Source organism: Salarias fasciatus, chromosome 10, assembly GCF_902148845.1.
Source record: "Salarias fasciatus chromosome 10, fSalaFa1.1, whole genome shotgun sequence".
Lineage (NCBI taxonomy): Eukaryota > Metazoa > Chordata > Actinopteri > Blenniiformes > Blenniidae > Salarias > Salarias fasciatus.
The window spans coordinates 5,260,722-5,286,212 of record NC_043754.1 but is presented as its reverse complement, the minus strand read 5'-3'; the positions used below and the strand labels follow the sequence as shown (position 1 = coordinate 5,286,212).

The 25,491-nt window shown below is 43.4% G+C and overlaps 1 protein-coding gene across 1 annotated transcript; it reads left to right on the top strand.

The window, feature by feature from the left end:
- Positions 1 to 4,277: 4,277 nt before the first annotated feature.
- On the top strand, positions 4,278 to 20,080 carry LOC115395488 (NACHT, LRR and PYD domains-containing protein 12-like). Its single transcript, XM_030101057.1, has 14 exons — positions 4,278 to 4,370; positions 5,140 to 6,979; positions 7,484 to 7,648; positions 8,173 to 8,442; positions 9,122 to 9,292; positions 9,460 to 9,633; positions 10,370 to 10,419; positions 16,058 to 16,611; positions 17,572 to 17,627; positions 17,980 to 18,194; positions 18,377 to 18,639; positions 18,918 to 19,040; positions 19,113 to 19,254; positions 19,435 to 20,080. The coding sequence occupies exons 1-14, from the start codon at positions 4,304 to 4,306 to the stop codon at positions 19,755 to 19,757; spliced, it is 4,413 nt and encodes a 1,470-aa protein (XP_029956917.1). The 5' UTR covers positions 4,278 to 4,303; the 3' UTR covers positions 19,758 to 20,080.
- The last annotated feature ends 5,411 nt before the right edge of the window (positions 20,081 to 25,491 follow it).

Sequence of the window (25,491 nt, the reverse complement as noted above, 5' to 3'; positions counted from 1 at the left end):
TAAAAGCCTGGAAAATACAGTATATTTTCATTAAACACCTGTGTTCGGATGATTTTTTACAAGTGTAAATGAGTTTTAAAACGAGTTTTCAAATCAAATTTTAAGACTGAAAGAGTTCAGGTGACTTTGTGCTGTTGGATTCAGCATTCAGTTAAAAAGCTGTTTAACTTTACTTTACAAAAAATAGTGAAATATCTTTTAAAAAATGAAATTCATGCCCTTGCCAGACATGTCATCTTTTTGAGTTTCTTTTTTCTTTCTGCAGCGTGTGTGATGGGGATAGCAGTGAAATACCTCACGACTGTGGATTGAACTTCATGGATTTCACCACTTCAGCAGCTCCCACAGTAAAGTCAATCCCATTCACCCATGCCAAAGCAGACAGCTGCCATGCATCGGGGATCGAACCACCAACGTTTCGACTGAAGGACTCGCACCACCATGAGGCGCGACCGATCACCCTCATCAAACCTCTGAGGCGACTCGCTGCATCTTACAATGCAAAAACTCTCAGGCAAAACCTTGTTAAACCATTGATAGTATTCATTTGTCCAGATGAAATAGTTTGGACAGCACTTTTTTGTTTTGTTGCTGTAACTTGTTTTTTTGTACCAGGTTAATGGAGAAGATTACAATTTCCCTCATTTATTGGAAACGTTTACTGTAGTTACATTTTGGTCTCGTTTACACAACTACTTTTCAATAGAAAACACATCTTTGCTGCATTTTTGTTACATGAAAGTTTTGCGTTTACACAATAACAATTTGAAAACAATGTCAGTTTACACTGAAATGGCTGAAACTGGAAACAATGTTGGGGTTAAGGGTTAAGCGAATGCTCCTCCTGTAACATTAAATAGGAGCTCAGTGAAGTGATAACAGCTGGATCAATTGTTTTAGATTATTCTAAGATGAAGGTTCCCCAACAGTTTCCATGTAAAATGTTCAGCCGAGTTTTTTCTTTCTTGTCTTTCCAAACAGGTTAATGAGATGCATGTGGAAATCTTCTGTTTACCTTTAGAAAGAGTGGAAACCAGTCACGGCAGTAAAATCTCAACACAGAGATTTTCCCATGCCTGATAGGTGATAAAGTCAACTGCAGCTTACTTGTTACTGAGCACTGATACGCCCTTGAGTTTTCTCTTTACTGGAACGTTCACACTGCCTCACGTTTCCCTCAGTCTGATAAAACTCAGCTCTTGTCATTTTCATGGTTTTTAAATCCTCTGTGATGTTCGGTTCAAACACGTGTTGGTCATGAAGCATAGTGAAATAAAGAAACATGCTTCCACTAACATTCAGTTTTTGTTTGCTTTTCTGTCGCGTCTGGATTTATTACAAAATGCTTTGCAGCACAGTTTCTGGCAACGATCTGGAGACATGATCAGATGATGTTATTTAGCAGTCTGGAGGCAAAACATCAGAGGCGACCAAACTGTTAACCCTCCTATTATGTTACGGGTCAAATTGACCCGTTTTAAAGTTTGAACACCGAGGAAGAATATTTACAATTATTTTTTCAGTATGAAACTTCTTCTGCTTGTTTTAATGAGTGTAATCAACATATAAAATTAAAGTGGGTCATTTCACATATTTGCAACCACCCCCTACAAGTTTATATCACAGAGATGCTGTTCGGGTCAATCTGACCCAGTCAATCTGGACGTAAAACGATTTCAGAAATGCCAGATTGTTTCTTTATTTGCATTGCAACTGTGAGACATATTTCACCACAATCACACACACACACACACACACATTTGTACTTCCACCATTGTGAGGACACTCATTGACATGTTATGGTGTAGTCCAAAGGCTCAGGCACAGACAGCAAAAGGCAGTGACAGGGGTGAAGTGAAGAATAACAGATTTATTTCCTCCTGAGCTTAAGGACGGAGAACGAGTCCAGAACACATGAGTCCTGACCAGAGAAGCGCATGCAGGAATCCTCCCTCTGAAGTAGGGAAGCCGGCCAGAGTCAGAACAGAGCAGAGCAGGCAGGCGGCTGGGAAGGCAGGTCGAAACAGCAGACAGGTATCCGGAATACTTCCGTGATCTGGATCAGCAGCTGATATCTCCGAGTCATTGAAGAACTTACACTGTAATTTTTTGCTAAGCTCCCTTGTCATTTATTGTAGAGTTATGCCCAACTGCAGGCCCACGGACAGCTTTGCCTGGGCCCGGGACAACTTACTGTTAGTTGGGCCCAGTCCTGACTGTCTGACCGGGGGTGTGTGTGTGATCGGAGCGGAGCGCTGTGGCGTGGCGCGCGGAGCGGTGTGGCACATGCGGTGTTGGACCGGGGGGTGGGGAGGCGCGGAGCGGGGCGGATCAGCACGGTGCAGCTTTTTGTTTTCCTGCCAGAAAATTTGAAGGGAATGACTCTATTTTCAGTAGAACTGGGTATGCTAACTGAAAGCATGGTGATGCTAAATCAAAGGGATTTAGCAGGCATAGCAACAGCAAAGAGCATCCAGCATGCACGGCTAGCTGAGAGAGAAAGGAATGCGATGCAGCACGGGCAGTGAAATTTCAACCATGGTTAACTCTCATCAGCTTGCGTGAAACCGCCGCTACGTGTCTGCAGTTGTAGACATGATTGAATTTCTTGTCTCAAACGAGCTGCCACTGCGGGGTGAAGTGGATTCAGTTCGCAGCAGAGATGAAGCGGGTCGCGGACTGTTTCTTTCCCTGCTTGATTACACGCTGAAGCAAAACTAGGAGCTTGCGAAGACAATTCCAAAAAACTGAACTTACACATCACATAATATTCAAAATCACATCATTGAACTGATGAGCACGATCGTAACGGAGCAGATTGATAAAGATGTTGGGGAATCGTGGTTTACACTGAAGGTGGAGGAACTAAAGATCCGACGGGCAGTGAAAACATTTCTATTGTTGTGCGTTACGTGGACAAGGACTACAAAATTCAAGAGAGGCTGTTATCAATGCAGACAACAGACAAGTGTGATGCCCAGTCACTCACAAATGTTGTGCTTGATGAACTGTCAAAAGCTGGTCTTGAGGCAAACAAAATTCTTACTCAGTGTTATGACGGAGCCAGCGTCATGTCGGGAAGAGAGGGAGGCAGAAGCTTATACAAAATAAGTTAAACAGAGAAGAGTGCCGTACATCCACTGTTTCAACCACCAGTTGCATTTGGTGATCATGCATGCTATTTCTTCAAAAAGTGCAGTTGCAGAGTTTTTTGATGTCTGTAATTCCCTTTATAAATTTCTGAAAAAGCCTGTTGTAACTGCAAAGTACAAAGGAGAGATGCTTAAAAGGCTGTTAGAGCAGCGATGGACTGGACACCTTAACACAGTGTCTGTGGTGTTTAAGTCTCATGTTGCACTGGTGGACTTCCTGAAAGAAATCGGAACAAAAGGATCAAGTGCTGAGGTGAAAACTGAAGCTGTTGGTCCTCACAAGGCCATCACAGATCGGAGCTTCACATTTCTCACCAGTGTGATGCACAAGGTTTTCGGGCTCATGGTCATGGACCCACCTAATCAGATGCTGCAAGCCGAAGAAACAGATCGAATCACTGCAGTCCGACTCATTCAAAGTGCTACCACTTGCATTGAGGATCTGCGATCAGATGAGGAATTTCTGAAACTGTACGATGACAGTGGGGATGCAGCAGGTGATGGCGCAGACGGGCCTGCTCCTTCAAAACGACAGCGGCAGGCTACCAGGACGCTACAAGATTACGTGGTGAGTGAAAACTTTGAGCAGCGTGAAGTGGATGTTCAAAGAGAATGCAAGCGGCTGTTTTTTGGCATCATTGACTCTATTCTGAGTGAAATGACTGCGCGTTGCAGCGAGAGTAGTGGGAAATACATGGCAGCTTTGGACGCTTTGGACCGCGCCAGTGAGAATTTCCTGGAAGCCACCAAAGTGAAACCACTACTGGATTTAACAAAACACACACATGGTTGAGGCACAGTTCACAGTTGCACTGGAGCTTCTGAAAAACAGGTGCACAGAGAGAAAGTGACTTTAAGTCAACTTGTTGCAAAAGAGTCCAGCATATTTAAATTTAATTTAAATTTGTGTGTGTCTTCCAATAATTATGAATAAGGGGAGGTGTGATCCGAGGTTTGTTTTGCAATCCTCTCGGTTTCGCTTTTACCGTAATGCGTAGAATACGTGCGCACCGCTAAACAACGTGTCGCCTCACTTGACTTGACTGTGTTTGTCAGAGCGCAGGCTGGCTTGACCGCAGTGTCTCACTGTTCTACTTCCTATTTCCTCACTCCTCCCTTTCACCGCTCCCCCAGGCTCATATTTCCTCTGCATGCGGACACAAGACTGCTCTCTGGAAACTGTCAGCGACCCGCAGAAGAGTGAAGTTCAGGAGCTCTGTGAGTACTGAAGCTTTTTATTTTTTTTATTTTTACCAGGCTGAAACGCTTCAGTCTCTGAACTTGTTTCCTTCTGAACTGAAATCAGCTAAGTGGAGTATTTATCCTCCCCATATTTTCTCCACCATTAACCAGGAAGTGAAACCAAAAGTGACAAAGCTCAGTTCATTTAACAGCAGTTAATGGGAGCTGAAACTGAATCTATTAAAGTTAAAAGGGCAGGAAACGTGTAAAATGTTTGAGACAACTTTAAAGAGATTGAGATTGAAGTTCAAATGTGTTTGGGAAAGTTTTGAGTAACTTTAATTTCAGTTGCAATATTCTAAGTACATTAGCTATAGTAGTTTTTAAATGGACTTTATCTTACAGTGTATATTATTGCTTTTTGAAAATATAACTAATTGAAATAGTTTAATCTGAGAAGTCGGGTATGAAGTTAAAAATGTTGAGAACAAAAACAGAAATGTTAGCAATCATGTTAGAAATGTGAAAAACGGTGACAGTGAGCTGCTGAAGAGCAGCTACAGGGGAGCACTCTGTTGTTAAGCTGTTTAAAAGCTTTAAAATAGAAATGTTTCATTACACACTGATAGACAGCCTGCTCAGGACTCTGCAGACTGTTTCTACAACTGTGTGTAAGGACTAAGCAGATTTACTGCCAGCTGTTTATTTCCATGTTTTGTTATTGAATTAAAAAAAAAAACATTTATTCTGAGGGACCTGAATAAATGCTGCCAGTATAAATGCAGGTTGTTCTGATTGTTTGCAGGTCGACTTGGGCAAGGCAGACGGCCGACCTGTAGGGGACAGACTGCAGACATGGACAGTGAAAACATGATGAAGGAAGTTCAAGACAGGCTGAAAAGTCACTTTCAATGCAAGTTCACGTGGATAAACGAGGGGACGTCTGACGGCCGCTCGCGACTCGACCACGTCTACACCCGGCTCTACATCACTGATCCGGCCTCGCAGTTCGACTTCAGATCACACGAGATACTCGACCACTTCAAAGTCTCAGACCAGACGGGGCAGACTACCAGGGGCTATGAGCAGATCGACTGCCAGGACATTTTTACAACAGGAAGAAAGAGTTTCCAGCTCCCTGTGGGAGACGGACCTATCCGCACAGTGATGACGAAAGGCATTGCCGGCATTGGGAAGACATTCGCTGTTCAGTTCTTCACTCTGAACTGGGCAGAAGGAAAATTTAACCAGGACATCGATCTGATTTTCCTGCTTCCCTTCAGAGAGCTGAACATGCTGAAACAGGGAGAGTACAGTCTGATGCAGCTTCTCCTGCACTTCTACCCTCAACTGAGCCCACTGGAAAACACCCCACATCTCACCAGCATGCACATCCTGGTCATCTTGGACGGTCTGGATGAGAGCAGATTCCCCCTAGACTTTGATGGAGGTGGAAGAGTGAGTGACATCGGCCAAAAATCCACAGTCAGCGTGCTGCTGACCAGTCTCATCAGGGGGGATCTGCTGCCCAACGCACGGCTCTGGATTACCTCCCGGCCGGCGGCGGTCCGCCAAGTTCCTGCTCGCTACATCGACCAGATGACAGAAGTCCAAGGCTTTACTGATCAAGACAAAGAGATTTACTTTAGAAAGAGATTCAACGACTCTGCAGAAGTCCTGTCTTATCTCAAACGTATGGTCAGCTTCTACTTCATGGGACACATCCCCATCTTTTGTTGGATCCTTGCTGAGGTGTTGAAGAACGGAGAGGAGAGGAGCCGAAGCATCAGAACAATGACCGAGCTCTACATTCACTATTTACTCATTCAAGTACGGACATCCGAGCAGAAGTATGGAGAGAAGGACTCAAAGGACGAGGCTAAACATGGTCTGTCGAGGTCACAGAACGCCGACATGGTTTTGAATCTGTCCAGGCTGGCGTTCGAACAGCTACAGAAAGGAAATATTCTTTTCTACGACAATGACCTCCAGGAGTGTGGCATCAACGTCGATGAAGCCTCTGTGTTTTTTGGGTTTTGCTCAGAAATCCTGAAGCAGGAACGCGGCCTGTACCAACAGAAGATGTTCAGCTTTGTGCATTTAAGCTTCCAGGAGTTTCTGGCGGCTCTTCACGTGTTTCACTGCTGTGCCACCGATCGCAGCACCCTGACACCTTTCCTCGGTGAGGACGTCACAAACTTGAGCTGGCTAGAGCTGCAGAAGAAGGTGATGGATAAAGCCCTTCAGAACGAGAATGGGCAGTTCGACCTTTTTCTCTGTTTCTTCCTCGGATTGTCACTGGAGTCCAATCAGACGATGCTGCAGGCATTACTGCCAGAGACGAACAGCAGTACAGACACCTCAGAGGAAATGAAGATGTACCTGAGAAGCTTCCACACAGGAAACCTCTCAGCAGAGAAGTTAATGAACCTGCTTCTTTGGAAGTTTGAGCTGAAAGAGGAGCGATTTCAGGAGGAAGTCCTCAACTTCCTGAACGGAAACACTGCATTACTCCCAGTCGACTGCGCTGTGCTGTCCACCGTTCTGCAGATATCTGGAGAGGTGATTGAAGAACTAGACCTGACCAGCTGTCTTCTACCACATGAGGGGCATGAGAAGCTTCTGCTGAATGTAAAGAAGGTTTTGTAAGTATTTCAGATTGAAAGATAATGTTTCATAGCAGAGCATCATGTGTTTGGTCTGGGAGTGGATGACGGTCACCCCAGGAGAACTGGAGGAAGTTACAGGAGACACTGATGTCTGAGCTTCTCTGCTCTTAATGTGAGATGTGATGCATCACAACACCGTTAAAAATATCAACTTAATGTGACAAATTAAATCAGAGGATTTCAAGTCAGAGGCGTGGCAGTATTTTGGCTTTCTGAGGTTGAAAAATGAAAATTATGAGAAAATAGGCAAGACCAAAACAATCGTCAAATACAGCAATTCGCCTTTGATTGTTTATTGAAGAGGATTTTCTTCATCAATTAATTTGTGTCAGATTTGTTTTGAAATTCAGTAAATTTGTTTTTGTTGAGACAAATGATCCAAATGATGCTTTATTGGAGTCACAGCAGCTTATTTGATATTCATCCTAACGCAGCCATATGAACACTGTGGTTTGTTGTGTTGTCTCTCTGATTTCACAGACTGAAACAACCACACAGCTTTTCTGTGAGACTGCCTTGCCTCTTCACCGCTCAGTCACACCTGCGAGACCTCAGTGTGGAGTGTTTTCCTTCTAGCTTCATTGAAGACCATCGCAAGCTCTTTGCTTCTCTGGATAGTCCGGACTGTAAACTGGAGAGTCTGAGGTGTGTGTCATGAATTCTTACTGCTGAATTCAATTATTCTTGAAATAATTAGTTCAGTGCTCTTTCTGAGGTCAAATGCCATCCGGGGCCTCTCTGTGTGGAGTTTGCATGTTCTCCCCGTATGTGTGTGGATTCCCTCCGGGTACTCCGCCTTCCTCCTACAGTCCAAAAACATGTATGTGAGGTAAATCGGTGGCCCTAAATTCCCCCTATAGGTGTGACTGTGAGTGTGGCTGTCTGTCCCTTAGTGATGGACTGGTGAACTGTCCAGGGTGGGCCCTGTCCTCGCCCTTAGGTTCTGGGATTGTCTCCAGCACTGCACGAACCTGAACAGGTTTTAATAATCAGTTCAGAAAATGAGTTAATGAATTGTTTGGATTTAGATGTTGTGTTGCACACAGAGATGTTTCATACAGCTTAAACAATTTTACTGACACCTTATTAATTTGTGATTTTGTGTGTGTGTGTGTGTGTGTGTGTGTGTGTGTGTGTGTGTGTGTGTGTGTGTTCATTTTTTTAAACAGATTGACTGGGTTCTTTCTGAATTTTCTGTTTTGCCATGCGCTGTTCTCCGTCCTTCAGTCCAAACAATCCGCTCTGAGAGTTCTGGACCTGAATAACTGCAGATACAGTTATCAGTGTGAAGCAGACAATCCTATGGCACACTCTGAGGACAAGCTTTCTGAAAAGCCCAAGACAATGGAAAGCCGTGAGGACATCGATGACGAGTTAACCCTGCTCACTCTGATTCCCACTGCCTTGATCGGTCCAGTCTGTGAACTGGAGGAATTCAGGTATTTCAAGACAAGACACTTTCACATGTGACCATTAATGAAAACTGATGCCAGCAGTCACTCAGCCTGCTCCACTGGAACACAGCTCGTCTCTGTTTTTAGGATGGAGCAGATGAGATTTTGAACAGACTGACTGGCAGCGGGTTGATATGACACTCACTGAGAATCACTGAGAGTAAAGAGCGGTTTCTGAGTGAGTGTAATGTGAAAGGAGCCACACTGGAGGGTGCACCAACTGCTGCTTTAATCTTGAAAGGCTTCTGTAGACCAATGAGCAATGCTTAGTTGGTAGTTCTGGGGCCATTATCTGTTTGCTTTGAGGAACAGTGCTGCAGAAGAACTAATTTTGTCAATGTAGAATCTGATAAAGCAGGAAATGACGCAGCAGAAAGAACAGTGGTCTTTATCAGCAGGAACAAAAACATAAACGCCCCCTATAGTCATGGTCAGTCTTCATGGAAACATGATCCTCCAAATGTTGTCATGTTCTGTCTTTTCTATGTCTCCATGTTCAGCTGTTGGTCTGAGTGTGTGAGATGGTTTTGTTCTGTGGCATCCAAACAGTGGGGTGGTGTGGTGAGAGTTTTCTGACAGTCTGAGATGATGCTGCTGGATTTCTTAGTGTTTCTGCTCTGCTGTCCTATGAGAAAATGGGTTCAGCTCTGTGTCGTGGTTGCAGGATGCCCGGCTGCTGCCTGAGAAGTAGATGCTGTCAGGTGTTCGCCTCGGCTCTCTGCTCCAACTCCCAGCTGAAGGAGCTCGACCTGAGTCGAAACCCGCTGCAGGATTTAGGAGCTCAGCTGCTCTCTGCTGGACTCGGAAGTTCAAAATGTAAACTGCAGATCCTCAGGTACACACACACACACACACACACACACACACACACACACACACACACACACACACACACACACAAAAAATAGTCTTTACCAATAAACACATTTATAGATGGCATTGATAAAATATGGGAGCTTCAGGGCTGCTGGGACACCCCCGATAAGTCCAGTTCCCCTGCAGGTTGTCGAGTTGTGGGATCACAGAGGAGGGCTGCACCTCTCTGGCCTCAGCTTTGAAATCCAACCCTTCGCATCTGAGAGAACTGGACCTGAGCTACAACTACCCAGGAGAGCTTGGGGTGAGGCTGCTCTCCGAGAGGCTGCAGAACCCCGAATGCAGCCTGGAGAAACTCAAGTAGGTGTACTGGGCAGCACTGTCACGCAAAAGGTTTATTACCTCCGCCAAGGAGGCTATGTAATCACGTCGGTTGGTTGGTTTGTTGGTTGGTCTGTTAGCAACATTACGGAAAAAGTAATGGACGGATTGCAATGAAACTTTGTGGAAAAGTGGGTCTTGGGCTAACTTAGAATCCATTAAATTTTGGTGATAATCCGGATCACTGTCTGCATCCAGGATTTTTTTAAAGGATTCTTTATCATTGAGAGATAGGGCAGTCTTTCACATAGTTGGGCATAACTCAACAATAAATGACAAGGGGACAACACATTGAGATATGAACATGCAACAAACAGCTTTCTCCCATACATTGTTTGTGTTGGGGAGAAGTACATATTTTTTTCAGTATATAAGGTGATCTTATTGTTGTTGGTGACTGATTTGTGCTGTGGCAGAGGTCTGCGCTCTCTGAGTGCCAAATTCTAGTTTCTAATTACTTCCATAGTGAACAAGAACCCTCTGAATCTCCATCAGACATTTTTTTTACTGCCTGTAGTTCCTGTGTGTGAATGCAGTACACACACATGTCCACTAAGATCACATTGTTCAAGGAAGAACATATAGTCAGACCACAGTTGATGTCTAAGAGCTCAGAACCACCAGCAAAAGCATCCAACCTCATGAAGTAAAGAAAAAATCTTTTAAACATGACTCTGAAGAGTGCTGCTCCTCACTCTGTGCTCCTCTTCCTCAGTGTGGACCATAACGAAGAGCACTGGGTGAACACACAGCTTCTCGCTCAGTGTAAGTACCGCTGCCTGTCTGCCATGACGGTAAAAACCAAGGAAAACTGAAAGATCTGTGAGATTTTTCTATCCTATTTTCCTGTGGGAAATGAGAGGAGAGAGGCAGGGAAAGGTGAAGGGCAGAGGCGAGAAGACAGCAGGAGGAGGAGGACAGAGTGAGAAAGGAAGAGAACAGGGTAACGCTTCCTTTTACAGTACGGTAATTACCAAGTATTAACATGGTAATTGCAGTGTAAGTACCATGTAATAAGGAGAAGTTATTGTAAAATTACCATGTAATTACAGGGTAACTATGTTGCTAATTACCTAGTACTTTTAGAGTAATTACCAAGCCAATTCCAGGCAAATACCAAGTAACTACCTGGTAGTAAGTATTAATTACTGGGTAATTATAATGTATATAGCAACTATGTCGGTAATTGCCAAGTACTTACTAAGTAATTGCTAAGTAATTACCATGTAATCATTGGGAAATTGGGGGGGGGGGACTTTTTACTAGGTATTACTAGGTACTGCTAGGTGTGTACGCTATGTATTTCCCTATAAGTCAAGTGTTTTTTACTACTTACCTGGTAACTTCTTAGTATTTCCCAGTAACTACAACATTTACCTGGTAATTACGGTTGAACTGTAGACTACTGCAAAAGGAAGTGAGGCCTATTTCCACACTATTACCTGGTAACTACTTATTCGTTACCCAGGAACTGCAAAAATACCTACCTGGAAATTACATAGTTATTAAAGTGGATTTGTACTGTAAAAGGAAGTGAGGTCTGTTTCCATGTTATTACCTGGTAATTACTCATTTATTACCCAGTAAATAGAAAAATATCTACCTGGAAATTACATAGTTATTAAAGTGGATTTGTACTGTAAAAGGAAGTGAGGTCTGTTTCCATGTTATTACCTGGTAATTACTCATTTATTACCCAGTAAATAGAAAAATATTTACCTGGAAATTACATAGTTATTAAAGTGGATTTGTACTGTAAAAGGAAGTGAGGTCTGTTTCCATGTTATTACCTGGTAATTACTCAGTATTTAGCCTGTTACTCGGAAACTTTCACATACCCCACACACTTGCACCAAAAATGCAGCAAACCCCATCAGTGTCTGTGATACAGTCTCTGAACAGCTCACTGTATCTGTCAGGAGATCAGAGTTTCCATCAAAACCACCATCACCAGCCGTCAGATTACATTAAGATGAACGCATTATTATTACACTTCCTCACTCCAAACACCTCACTGTGACCGACATGCAAAACAAGAGAGCTGCCAAAGATAAACGTTTTAATCAAATGGAGTTCAACTTCTTATAAAACAATTTACAAAACAGTGCACATTTTTAGCAGTCAGGCACCTTTTTTTTTTAAGAAACAGAACAGACTTCTTTTGCAAAAAAACAGAATACAAATAACAGTGATAAACAATCACTATAAATCAACATTAATAAGTACACTGCTCCAGTCTTGTGAATTCACATCATGTGTTTTCTGCAGACCCGTCTGGTCTACAGGAACCCTTGATCTCCATCATCCCGAATACCCAGGACCGCCGTCGCCAGGTGTTGTCACTTCGTCCACGTCCAGACTTGTACCTCCCTCAGCGTGATGGAAACGAAGACAGCACAACTGTTCCTTCTTAATGCTCAGGGTTTATTCACTTTAACACCCAAACCCCAAACGTGAGAGCTGAAAACATACAAATATACATTTAATAAACAGAAACTTACACAATAAACAAATATACACATTGCACAAAACACAAATATCTTTAAACCTTCAAACATACACATGAAACTGACATTACAACCGAAACATTCACCCAAGCCTGAACCACAGCCACCCAGCACCAGCTGCAGAGCTCCACACTACCACCACGATAATGATCAATAAAACACCAAGCAACACGGAAATATACACACCTCACTGGCTGCATCACATTGTAAGCCGTTTGTTTTTGTTATTTTTACATACTTTTTGGAGCGTTTTCCCTCTCCACGTTTGTGTGCACCACTTAATGTGGTCCTACCCGGAACGTCTGCAGAGGGTTAGTTCCGCCACTCGGTGATATTTATATTTCATTAAATTTCGGTTCTACCTCGACTGAGAGAAAGCTTATTTATGGCAGAACGTCTGCAGACACTTGGTGATATGGTGATATTTATATTTAATTAAATTTCGGTTCCTACTCTAATGAGAGAAAGCGTGTTTACGGCGGAACGTTCCGGGTAGGACCACATTAAGTGATGCACAGATAAACGCGGAGAGAGAAAATAAGAACAAAAAACTCCGTGAAAAGAGCAAAAACAAACGGCTTACCTCCTTTACAATGTGAAGCAGCCAGTGAGGTGTGTATATTTTCGTTTTTCTTGGAGTTTTATTGATCATTATCGTGGTGGTAGTGTGGAGCTCTGCAGCTGGTGCTGGGTGGCTGTGGTTCAGGCTTGGGTGAATGATTCGGTTGTAATGTCGGTTTCATGTGCATATTTGAAGGTTTAAAGATATTTGTGTTTTGTGCAATGTGTATATTTGTTTATTGTGTAAGTTTCTGTTTATTAAAATGTATATTTGTATGTTTTCAGCTCTCACGTTTGGGGTTTGGGTGTTAAAGTGAATAAACCCTGAGCATTAAGAAGGAACAGTTGTGCTGTCCTCGTTTCCATCACACCGAGGGAGGTACAAGTCTGGACGTGGACAACGTGACAACACCTGGCGACGGCGGTCCTGGGTATTCGGGATGATGGAGATCAAGGGTTCCTGTAGACCAGACGGGTCTGCAGAAAACACATGATGTGAATTCACAAGACTGGAGCAGTGTACTTATTAATGTTGATTTATAGTGATTGTTTATCACTGTTATTTGTATTTTGTTTTTTGCAAAAGAAGTCTGTTCTGTTTCTTAAAAAAAAAAAGGTGCCTGACTGCTAAAAATGTGCACTGTTTTGTAAATTGTTTTATAAGAAGTTGAACTCCATTTGATTAAAACGTTTATCTTTGGCAGCTCTCTTGTTTTTGCATGTCTGTCACAGTGAGGTGTTTGGAGTGAGGAAGTGTAAAAATAATGCGTTCATCTTAATGTAATCTGACGGCTGGTGATGGTGGTTTTGATGGAAACTCTGATCTCCTGACAGATACAGTGTGCTGTTCAGAGACTGTATCACAGACACTGATGGGGTTTGCTGCATTTTTGGTGCAAGTGTGTGGAGTAATGTGAAAGTTTCCGAGTAACAGGCTAAATACTGAGTAATTACCAGGTAATAACATGGAAACAGACCTCACTTCCTTTTACAGTACAAATCCACTTTAATAACTATGTAATTTCCAGGTAGATATTTTTCTATTTACTCGGTAACAAATAAGCAATTACCATGTAATAACATGGAAACAGACCTCACTTCCTTTTACAGTCCAAATCCACTTTAATAACTATGTAATTTCCAGGTAGATATTTTTCTATTTACTAGGTAACAAATAAGCAATTACCATGTAATAACATGGAAACAGACCTCACTTCCTTTTACAGTACAAATCCACTTTAATAACTATGTAATTTCCAGGTAGGTATTTTTGCAGTTCCTGGGTAACGAATAAGTAGTTACCAGGTAATAGTGTGGAAACAGGCCTCACTTCCTTTTGCAGTAGTCTACAGTTCAACCGTAATTACCAGGTAAATGTTGTAGTTACTGAGAAATACTAAGAAGTTACCAGGTAAGTAGTAAAAAACACTTAACTAATAGGGAAATACATAGCGTACACACCTAGCAGTACCTAGTAATACCTAGTAAAAAGTCTACATTTGCCAATGATTACATGGTAATTACTTAGCAATTACTTAGTAAGTACTTGGCAATTACCGACATAGTTGCTATATACATTATAATTACCCAGTAATTAATACTTACGACCAGGTAGTTACTTGGTATTTGCCTAGAATTGGTTTGGTAATTACTCTAAAAGTACTAGGTAATTAGAAACATAGTTACCCTGTAATTACATGGTAATTTTACAATAACTTCTCCTTATTACATGGTACTTACCCTGTAATTACCACGTTAATACATGGTAATTACCGTACTGTAAAAGGAAGCGTTACCGAGAACAGAATAGATGAGAGAATGCTGATGTGAGAGAGAGGACTGGGAGGTTTGTGAAAAACTGGAAGGCAAAGGAGCATGGAGGATGAAATGGAAAAATACTCCAGGGACTTCATTTATCAAATGTGTGCACACACTTTTGTGTGCTACTGAGTGTGTGCGAGCATTTGCCGGCAAATTGTGGGATTCATCAACTTGGATTTGTGCTTTGGGACGTGTGAAAATTGACACAGAAATCGGACCAGGCGTACAAACAAAGTCCAGTGGCAAAATAGTAAAATTACAAATAGAAGGCAGGTGCAAACGCAGCATGTGTTCTCTGCTTGCTTTAACTCGGCTTCGACAACTGATTTAAATGTTTGTTAAATACTCATGGAAGTTTTGAGGAACAATATTCTCTGTAGAGAAGAAGTTTTTAAAATCTCTTCACTGAGGGCACCGGATGGCTTCTCAATAGGGAAATAGACTGATTGGTTTATTTATTGTTCCTTTGGAGAATTGTGAGTTCAGTGAAGCACTGACAAAAGCCTTGTAAGAATAAGAACTGAGATGACAACTGCTAGTCCAGTGGCAGTATCATGTCGTGAGGAAAACCAAGGATCGATTCACATCTAGGAATTAGTCTTTTGCCTATTTTTTTGGCCAAGATAAATAATCATGGATTTATGCCAAAATTTTTTGGAACTGCATTGAAACCAGAGACAACAGGAAACAAAGCCACCCCAGAGCTCATCCAGCTCCTGTTGATTTCAGGATTTTTGTCATGACTTGAATGTCAGACCATCTTTTTTCCCTCTGGCGATCTCTCCTCTGAGCATTAACTGCGGTGGTTACCTTATCGGGCAGAATTTCTGTAATTATTGGTTTTCCCAACATTCGAAGAACATTTTCAGATTTGTTTCAACCTGCTGAGAAGTGTTCCAGTTTGAGAAAAGTGTGTCTTTGTTACTGTCTTTGCCACGACTATGAAAGGTAAAGAAAAAATAAATATGGAGAGGCGTGTTGTTTCCCTATATGGTTAATTTGAGGTGTTTGTAAATGTAAATGAGTCTTAGAACCGTTTCGATTCATCAACACATCAACTTACCAGTGTGCATATGAAACGCTTTATGAACATGGATTTGTTTTGTACGTTCATACATTCTATTCAGGGGGATATTGAGAGGTGGACCTCAGTATTTCTGAAACTCTGGCTACGGCCCTGGGTTCATGAGGTTTACAAATCATTTCTTTCCCTTTTCATTTCTTTTGATGCTCCTATTTAGAAATTGTGGTTGTCTGTGGTTATTGCGCTGAAGTAGTTCTCTCAGAGTACCGATGAACTGGGAGTCCTCCAAACAGAGTCAGTTTGTGTTTAGATGATAAATCAGAAGTTGGAGTTGATTTAATCCACAGAAGAGCTGTAAGATCTGAAGGCTCTGTCAGGAAAACTTCCTGCAGGACTCCTTCCAAATGTCTCTGCAGGTTTAATGAGAAGCAGTGGTGCTCTTGTTGGTGCAGAAGCTGTTCTCACTGAAAACTCATTGTTTCTTTGCCAGTCGCCTGTGATCTGTCAGTGGACCCGAGCACGGTGCACAAATCCCTCATCCTGTCCGACTGCGGCAGGACGGTGAGCCGTACCAAGAATCCTCCGAAGATTATCAGGACAAAGCCTCGGGTGCTGTGCAGGGAGGCTCTGACCGGGCGCTGCTACTGGGAGGTGGAGTGCAATGGGTGGGCGAGTGCCGGCGTGACCTATAAAAGTATACCGAGGACGGGACCGTTGAAATCGAGTATTGAAAGGAGAGATGACTTCTGGTTGGGCATCACCACCTCATCAGTAGGTTTCTACTTGGAACACCACAACAAGAGAACATACATACCAGCTTCTCAGGGGCACACCAAAAAGTTCGGGCTCAGAAACACGAGACTGGGACTGTTTCTGGACTGGCCAGCCGGCATGCTGTCTTTCTATCAGCTGTCAGGAGAAACCAAGACTCTCATTCATACCTTCCACACCACCTTCACGGAGCCCCTATACCCAGAATTCATTGTGGGTTTTGGGACTGGGACCTTGACTCTGTGCAGTGTGGAGAAGCCGAACACGGACAAGGTGAGTGTTCAGTTATCTCAAACATCAAATCAAAATACAAATACAGCCGAGAGAAAAATGGTGGAGGTGTGTGGGACTAAGATTCAAAGCATGAAAATAGAGAAAAGCACAAAAAACCCACAACAAAAGGAGTAATGGTGTGTCAGTCTTCTTTGTCGTGCTCTTCTATGTGCGATCTTCCAGTCATCAGGCTAACTGTTCATTTAATATTCTGTTATTGAACGATTTATGAATTCTGATGTGTTTTTCTTAGTTACAGGACAGACAGCTTGCTGCAGTTATTTTCTTATTTTTCCCATTTAGTAGTTTTGAGCATCTTAACAGAGAGTCATTTCTACGGCCTCCTATGTAGGGAGAGTGTGTGTTCATGTACATGTGTGCACACTGGTATGTGTTTTCGTGTGTCAATTTTTGCATGTGTTCACTTTGCCCTGCAGTGTTTTCTCACTGGTTTGAGTGATTTAAATAGTAGAAGTTGTCTATTTTCACAACAGTTTTTCTCTTTAATTAAATGGTGCTCTAAGTGGTCCTACTTTTCCACGACAACTGGATATGGGACCTTCAAGGTCAGGTGGTGACAGAACAGAAACTTTTTTGCCCTCATGCAGCACTGTTTTACAGACTGTTTCAGGTTCTTTACGATGAAACAGTTTTGAAAACCGCACACACATCCTGTGTTATTGATAACTGAGCGTTTATAAAAATCTGTGTTGCTCAACAGACGACTGGAGCTTGATCAGATCAGACTTGTGGAATATGTCAATTCCCCAGACCATTGTGATTGTTTTCACACCACATTCAGACACGCTGGAGACCACCTGTACAGGCTGAGACCACCTCCACCACACTAAAAATCAATTCATCTATAATTGAGAGGAGTGTCTTCTTTGATCCTCGTGTTTCCTTCCTGATATCAATGCACAGAGTCACTGATTGAATTTGGGCCTGCTTGGATTTCAGGTTCAGACAAGTTTCACTCCAGAGGTGAAAAAAGAGAAGATGGGATTATCCTACAGGTAAGACCGGTCGTCATCGGTGACACCAAAAACTGCTAAATCTTTATCTGGACAATATAAAAATAACATTATGCCTTTCCAATTAGTTCATGAGAGAAATCCTTGTAATGTTCCCCAGTTTAAATATTGTCTTTAGTCATAGCTTAAAGTTTAAGAAATATACCAGAGTAGCTTCAGTAGCATCAGCAGCAGCAGGTTTAGCAGATGGTTAGTCGGTGGCGTTCGTACTCCATGGGAAACTTTGATCCACGTTTTCACTCCTGTGGATTAAAACAATATTTTGTGTGATTGTAAATTCTCCACTCTTTCTGAGAAAGATCTCCACGCTGTGTCGTTTCCCTCCTGGGTTCAGGTTCAGGTTCCCTGGTCCTGGTCTGTTCCACTGCTCGTTGACTGATCTGGTGTTCAGTGTGACTCACGAGAGCGAAGCCACCTACGAGATGATGGTCTGGGATGAGATGCAGCTTCAGTCGGCTCATAAGGTTCCAGGAGGAGCTCTGTTCAGCATCACGTGTCCAGAGGAGTCCATCAGACAGCTGCACCTCCCTCACTGCGAGCCTGAACCCGGTGAGAGCACTGATAACTTTCAGACCTGCTTAGAACCCTTCAGAACCATACAGTGTAAACCCCTCAGAAACCTTCAGAAACTTTTCAGAACAACTCTTCAGACCCCCTCATGAGCCATCAGGACCCCTCAGAGCCCGTCAGGTCGTAACATGTGAGGTGACGTTGACCTTCTCTCCTCCCAGCGTTGCTCTCCGACTGCCTCTCTGTGGCTCACATCACTGATGAAGGCATGAGCTTCATCCAGCCTCTGGAGGTGACCGAAACCCACGTGGTGGTGGATGTACCACACCTTTCAGCCCTCGGCATCCTCTGGGACTTCTTCAAACGCTTTGTGGATTTCGTAATGAAACCGATTCGCAGTCAAATCCTGCTCTTCCAACCGATGCAAAGACAGGGTTTCATCCTGTGGGTGATTCTGCTGCCCAGCAACGTGCCGCTGAGCGAGGTAAGAACCAGTCCACTCAGACAGAAGATCTCGGCATGTAGAAATACAGACACATTCAACAAGAGAACCTCAGGGAGAATATGTTGGCGACTGTTACATGCTCCAAAGGTTCTCTGCACCGGTTCCACCTGTTCTTCCCACAGAACCTCATCCTCACTGCACCTCCTAAAATCAAGGTTCTATATCGTTGAAAAGAAAACCTTAAAATCTGAGTTATAGAGAAACTTTCTTACACAAGGCAACAAGTTAACATGACTCGCTGTTTGCTGTGGTTAAAGGTGAAAGCTCAGCTGGAGAACTGTGAGCACATCCAGGCTCCGTCCTTCTGTCTGCTGCACCCAGGCCAGTATTACAGCCTGTGCAGCGAGCCGCAGCCGCAGGACTTCAGCATAACGCCTGCAGTGAGTACCAGCATCTCTCCGTTCAGTCAGCAGTGACTTTTGAACTCCCAGCTCTGCTTGCCTTTGTTGCAGCGTGCAGAATTCTTTGGAAACTACGGACCAAACTACCACCCAACATTTGAAATGTTCATGAAGTCGGAGGCAGACAAAGTGACCCTGATGCTGCGAGATGCAGAGACAACCCAAGTGTGGGAGCACCAGCTCCACCTGCCTGGTGAGCACAGCGAGCAGTTGCACAGTTCATGTTCTGTCCTCTAAGGACAACAATATGGAGGCAACACCTGCCTTTTAATAGCTGGTTTCAGGATCACAGTGATCCATGACTTTTACCTTTGAACAAACTTAAGACATCGTAAACTCAGTGGAACTCTCCCATTTCTGATTCCCCTCTCAGCCATACTTGTGTCGACCCCGGCAAGCAGAAACCAGCCACGGCTGGCGAGCAACATCACAGCCCAGGAGAAGCTGTTTCAGGTCCGCTCCAGCTTCGTGGATAAGGTGTCGGACCCGGTCCTGAACAAGCTGCTGGACGAGCTGCTGCACTGCGGCGTGCTGACCGACAGTGAGAACGAGGTGCTCAGAGCCAAACCCCGGGCGGACAAGGCGCGGGAACTCATCGACACGGTGCGCAAGAAAGGAGTCGACGCCAGCACCGAGTTAATCAAAGTCCTCAAAGCCAACGACCCGTATTGCTGCCGAGAGCTCGGCCTGTGTTGAGAGCCGTCAGGAGCAGAACGACAGTATCATCAATAATAATGTATTATTCTGTCAATATTCCAGTTAATAAAGAGTTATTGCCTGCATATAAACGTACTCAATCTCGTTCAAAGCATGGACGAGAAATCTCGCGGCATTGAGATCTCGTCCCATCCCTAATAATTCATCATCTCAAACTTACTTTGCCGGTGTGATGCAAAAGTATTTACCCTCGAAAAAACTGTATCCCCTGCCACAGGAGTGTTTATGCATTCAGCAGGATGGAGCTACAATTCTGTGTTTAAAGATCATTTTAAGTTACTATACATGAATAAATGCTGTTGCGATGCTGTGCACGATGTGCGATGCTTTACTGTGAGATACATTTTCTGGCAGGTGTATTCCAACAGTAAGAAATATTTTGCACCCTCCTCTAACTGTCATTGTGATTGATGAAGCTGATCCTGATTCACAAGTTTTGTTATCGTCGATCATTGTATCTACAGAGTAAAGCCGGGATGTGAGTCCATCACCTGATGATGTGTAAACAAAGTGGTGATCAGAAGAACCCCCCACTGCTGAAAACTGAACTCTACATCTACACAACATTTCTTCACAGCAGTGCTGTGCAGAGCTGGGATAGATGGTTCTTTGAAGGGAACCGACTCGTGTCAGTTCCTTTGAAAGAGCCGTTCAAAAGACCAGCTCCTTGACGAACGACACGTGACCTCGATTAGATTAGAAGCTTTGATTTCGAACATCAACAATATAGATAAGTAATCACCATATGTTCCCGTGTCTCACATGCCAGGGAAGGAGTAGGAAGTAGAAGCGCTTATTTAATCCTACCTCTTCACATCATTGCCGTTAATTTAGAAAACAACATCTTTATAATTATCACTTTCAGTGTATTAGAATACTTCAAATATACAATAATGTCAACAGAACGGCATCATAAACCGCCAATCCTCATGTCATCACCAAACCATGTACCTGCCAGAATCAACTCTTTGTATCTCTGAACTGACACACATTTGTCAAACCTCCTCTCTCCACGCATATTTTATTCCACAGTTTTACCCCACAAATTGTGAAACTAAGACTTTTAAGAGTGGTGCGGACTTCTTGAGTTTGTAGAAGGATTTGCTTGGACATGTGGACAAAGCTCAGGCACAGAGCCAAGCATCAAAAGACTGTGGAGAATTGAACTAGGGCTCGGAGCAAAGCAGGAATAGTTATAACGAAAAGTGTGAACTCATATAACTGTGTGACTTAGCAATATGTAATATTTACAAACCTATGTGTTTCTTAAAAAAAATTAATAATAGTTTTTCAACGGTTTAAAGGCATCAGACAGATCCGGATCTTGTAATTAAGAGATAAAAGGCCCTATTTTGATGGCGCAGCACAGAGAGAGCAAGGCAGCGGAGGCCGCATTTTCATATTTTCGACACACAACAGCGGTTGCTGCCCAGTGTTGTGCCAAGGTACTTACCCCTGATAGATAGTGTGAAATAATTTTTACCCCCCTGTAACTTAGGAAAGGAGTGAGCGGGTCCTTTGAAACTATATAATATCATCAGTCTTGAACAGAAATAATCACAAAATAAAATTCATGATGGTAGTTTATGATTTGACCATTCTCGGGGGGGATGCAGATTTTTGCAGGCTAAATATGGTTGAGTTCTCACGTTTTTCATGGATACGCGCTTTTATTTTGAAAGTGTTCACAGAACTTCTGGATGATCGTAAAATAGCCGTAGGAGGCTAATCTAAGAAAAATTATCCCAAAGACCAATCGAAGCTCAACGTATGAGCATGGTATGAAGAGAGACAGAGCAATACTTTTGAGGACTATTGATTCTTTGTCAGATCAGTTTCGTATGGCACGACACAGTGTGATCAAGGACGACAGTTGAAAAACTAAGCATTTCAAACAATGGACTTGTTTATTTGATATATTACAATTAAAAAAAAAACAGTACAGGAAAACTATAACACTCACTGCATCCATGCAACAGTCTGCATGATAGTTCTTGTCATTGTTTAGCGTGGAGTCCCATCCAAAAAGCAGTTTATTTATACGCTCCAGCAAAGAGGGGATACACTTTCTATCGAGGGTAAGTACCTCGGGACAACCCCGGTCGGCTGCGCTTGCGCCACGATGGCCGTGCCCGCACACCAGGGGGAGGTGTCGACAGATTCTGCTGGACGCAGTGATAATTTCGTGGACAAGGTGTGGCCAACTGTGGAGCAGATGGTCTGGTGATAATTTGTCTGAGAAAACCTCACAGGCAGGTTTCCAGTGTCAGTACCGTTAAAGATACACAAAATCACTCATAAAATTACATTTTTTTTAATTGAAATTATCTTTTGTAATAAGTATGGAGGATGTCTGTGTTTTTAATCCTGTCCAGTGCCTCATATTAGTCCAGCCCGAATCTGCACCTCAGTGTTTGGGGGCGTTTTGTAGGATTTTTTTCCCCAAATTGATTAATTCCTCCCTTTTTCCCAGTTGAATTTATGGCCATACACTGTACAATATTAACAGAGTGAATGTGACGCAGGGCGGTGCGGAGGACACAGAGCGGATAGCAGGACACTGATCTGGTGGGGGTAGGGGTGGGAGGGTTATCATTTGTCTGGGATGGCCAGAATGTATGGAGCCCCGCAGGTGTTAGGGTGCAGAATATTTTATTAAGGCCAGGGGACGCTTTCTATAGCGCGGGCATGCATGATCAAAGCGTTACTTCACTACAATAAAGCGAGGAAACGGGATAAATAAGGCGTTCCCTAGCTGTATAAAAGCAAGGGAACGCGATAATAAATTGAGTACACCTCTATGTTCTTGATGAGCGTAAATGCAACACGGGAACTGGCAAAGGAAACAAAGCAAATGATTTATGCTATTTTGTTTTATTTTCATATTGGGCTAACATACAAAGAAATACTTGGTTTGATTTACATCCAATGGGTTCATTATAAGTCTTAAGGCCTATTTATACTACATGAGAAGCCGAACAAAGTTTGTCAGCTCAGGAGGTGCGAGAACTCTCCCACCTCCTCCTGGCCGAACAAAGTTCCGCTGCCTCGCACCCTTCGTCTGTAAGAACTTTCTTTGGCTGGATGATCGAGAAGTCTTCTGTGATTGGTGAGATTTTCCTGCTTCACCTTGACACTCCCATTAAATGTCAAAATGGAGTCGACGAAAGAGAAGATAGATAGATAGATAGATAGATAAAAACTTTATTAATCTCCCAAGGGAGAAATTCCGGTGTCCAGCAGCACACAGATCATTCACATGCAAATAAATAACAACAATACAATAAATACAAATGCTCGGATTGTACTTAGTTTGGCTCAGGCACATCTGTTATACAGCCTGATTGCTGAGGGGATGAAAGACCTCTTGAAGCGCTCAGTTCTGCAGCGCAATGACAGGAGCCTGTTACTCCGCTCACTTTTTTGAGCTGCAACTGAGTCGTGCAGTGGATGTTTGGAGTTCCTCAAGATACTCTGCATTAGAGCCCCCATCCTCCTCTCCAAGACTGCTCCAACAGAGTCCACCTTCCTCCCCATCACAGACACACACCTCCTGATCAGTCTGTCCAGCCGATTGCTGTCTCTTTTTGTCATACTGCTACCCCAACAGACAACCCCAAAGAAAACAGCACTTGCAACAACAGACTGGTAGAAAATGTACAGCATGTCACCACACACGTCAAAGGATTTAAGTCTCCTCAGGAAAAACAGCCTGCTCTGTCCTCTCTTATACAGGGCCCGAGCCTGCTCTGACCAGTCCAGTTTGTGGTCAAGGTGCACACCCAAGTTTTTGTAGGTGTGAACAACCTCAATACTCTCTCCGTCGATGATGACAGGTTGATGAGAGGGCTTCCTGCCAAAGTCAATGATCATCTCCTTCGTCTTCGAGGTGTTCAGAATGAGACCATTGTCCCTGCTCCAGGTGGTGAATCCCGCGATGAGCTCCCTGTACTCTTTTTCATCCCTACCCTTCACACATGCCACAATTGCAGTGTCATCTGAATACTTCTGCACATGACACGCAGCAGATCTGTGAGCAAAGTCAGCAGTGTACAGTGTGAAGAGAAAGGGGGATAGTACAGTCCCCTGCGGTGCACCAGTGTTGCTCATCAGGGTCCCAGATACACCCCCCCCCCCCGAGCCGGACGTATTGTGACCTCAGAGTCAGGTAGTTGTGGATCCAGCAAACAAAGAGAGGATCCACTCCCATCCTCTCAAGCTTCCCCTTCAGTAGCTGAGGCTGGATGGTATCAAAGGCGCTTGTAAAGTCGAAAAAACATCAACCTCACATAGCCTCCAGCTCCCTCCAGAAAGGAGAGCGCCCGATGGACAAGACCGCATCGTCCACTCCCATGCTGTCCTGATAGGTGAACTGAAGGGGGTCCAGCCCCCCCTCCACTTGAGGTTTGAGCAGCCGGAGCAGCAGCCTCTCAAAAGTCTTCATTACCACGGATGTTAGGGCCACTGGTCTGTAGTCCTTCATCCCTGCAGGCCTTGCCACCTTGGGCACTGGGACCAGGCATGAGGTCTTCCACAACGCAGGGACACATCCAGTCTGAAGACTCCGATTGAAGATGGTTTGGAGAGGCACAGCCAGCTCTGACGCACACTCCTTAAGCAGCCGTGGTGATATCCCATCAGGCCCTGCAGCTTTCCGTCCATGGAGCCTCCTCATCTCCACACGCAGCTCCTCCACAGTGAAGGCCGGCGCGTCAGCAGAGGTGGAGCAGCCGCTGGGTGGTGAGGAGGAGCAGGTCGCAGCAGCCGAGGTGGAGTGGCCGCCGGGTGGACATCTGTTAGTGTGTGCGTGCGTTTGTACAGAGTCAAACCGGTTGTAAAAATGGTTGAAAACTCGAGAATGTGATTTACTTAATGGAGCAGAAAGTTACCAGTTTTCAGTTACCAGGGGCTGCAGCCTCAGAAGCACCCCCCTTCCTGGCTAGTGAATTCAGCTGAATTCAAATTTGGAATTATTTAACTGTCCATGTATATGTTTACATTACTTGTACCACTTTTTTTTTTTTTTTTTTTTTTTTTATTGGAGAGGTTGGCAACAATTCTATACATTAATTCATTATTATCCTTGTCTTTTCCAGTTTTGCTCATCCTCCCCCCTATTTTTTTTTTTTTTTTTTTTTTTCCACCCAACAAACAAACACAAAACAAACATTGGGGGCCTAAAGGTATTACACTTCTCAAAAAATGAGGAGAAAATTATGTATACACATACACATGAAATTATAGATGATAAACTAAAATATTAGTAATACACTAATAGTTTCTAAACAATACGCACGTGAGTGGAGTTAGGTAAAATCCTTCCGAAGGGGGGATACAAAATGAATCCATTTATTCCAGATTGAGTTGAATTTGTCCCTTTGGATTCGCAGGGAATATGTCAATTTTTCCATTTTAAATATTTCCAAAATTATTTGCAACCAGTCATCAAAGGTTGGTGGGGTTTCATTAAGCCATTTTCTCGTAATTGCTTTCTTACTGGCTGCTAAAAGAGCTTGGAATAATTTTATATCCCCTCTTCTGTTCAAAGATGATACCACACCCATGTATAGATTAATAAAGTCTAAAGAAATTTTGACTTTAAAGACCTCTTTCAGAGCTTTATAAATTTCTAGCCAGTAGTGATGTAGTTTTGGACATTCCCAAAATAAATGAAAATGATTTGCCTCAAGTGAGCCGCATTTCCTCCAACACT

What these genes read in the sequence shown, in the direction of transcription:
- LOC115395488 (XM_030101057.1), top strand. Translation starts at nt 4,304, where the DNA reads ATGCGGACACAAGACTGCTCTCTGGAAACTGTCAGCGACCCGCAGAAG. An exon ending in GAGTGAAGTTCAGGAGCTCT is followed by an intron (nt 4,371 to 5,139) that starts GTGAGTACTGAA and finishes GATTGTTTGCAG; the next exon opens with GTCGACTTGGGCAAGGCAGA. An exon ending in TGTAAACTGCAGATCCTCAG is followed by an intron (nt 9,293 to 9,459) that starts GTACACACACAC and finishes GTTCCCCTGCAG; the next exon opens with GTTGTCGAGTTGTGGGATCA.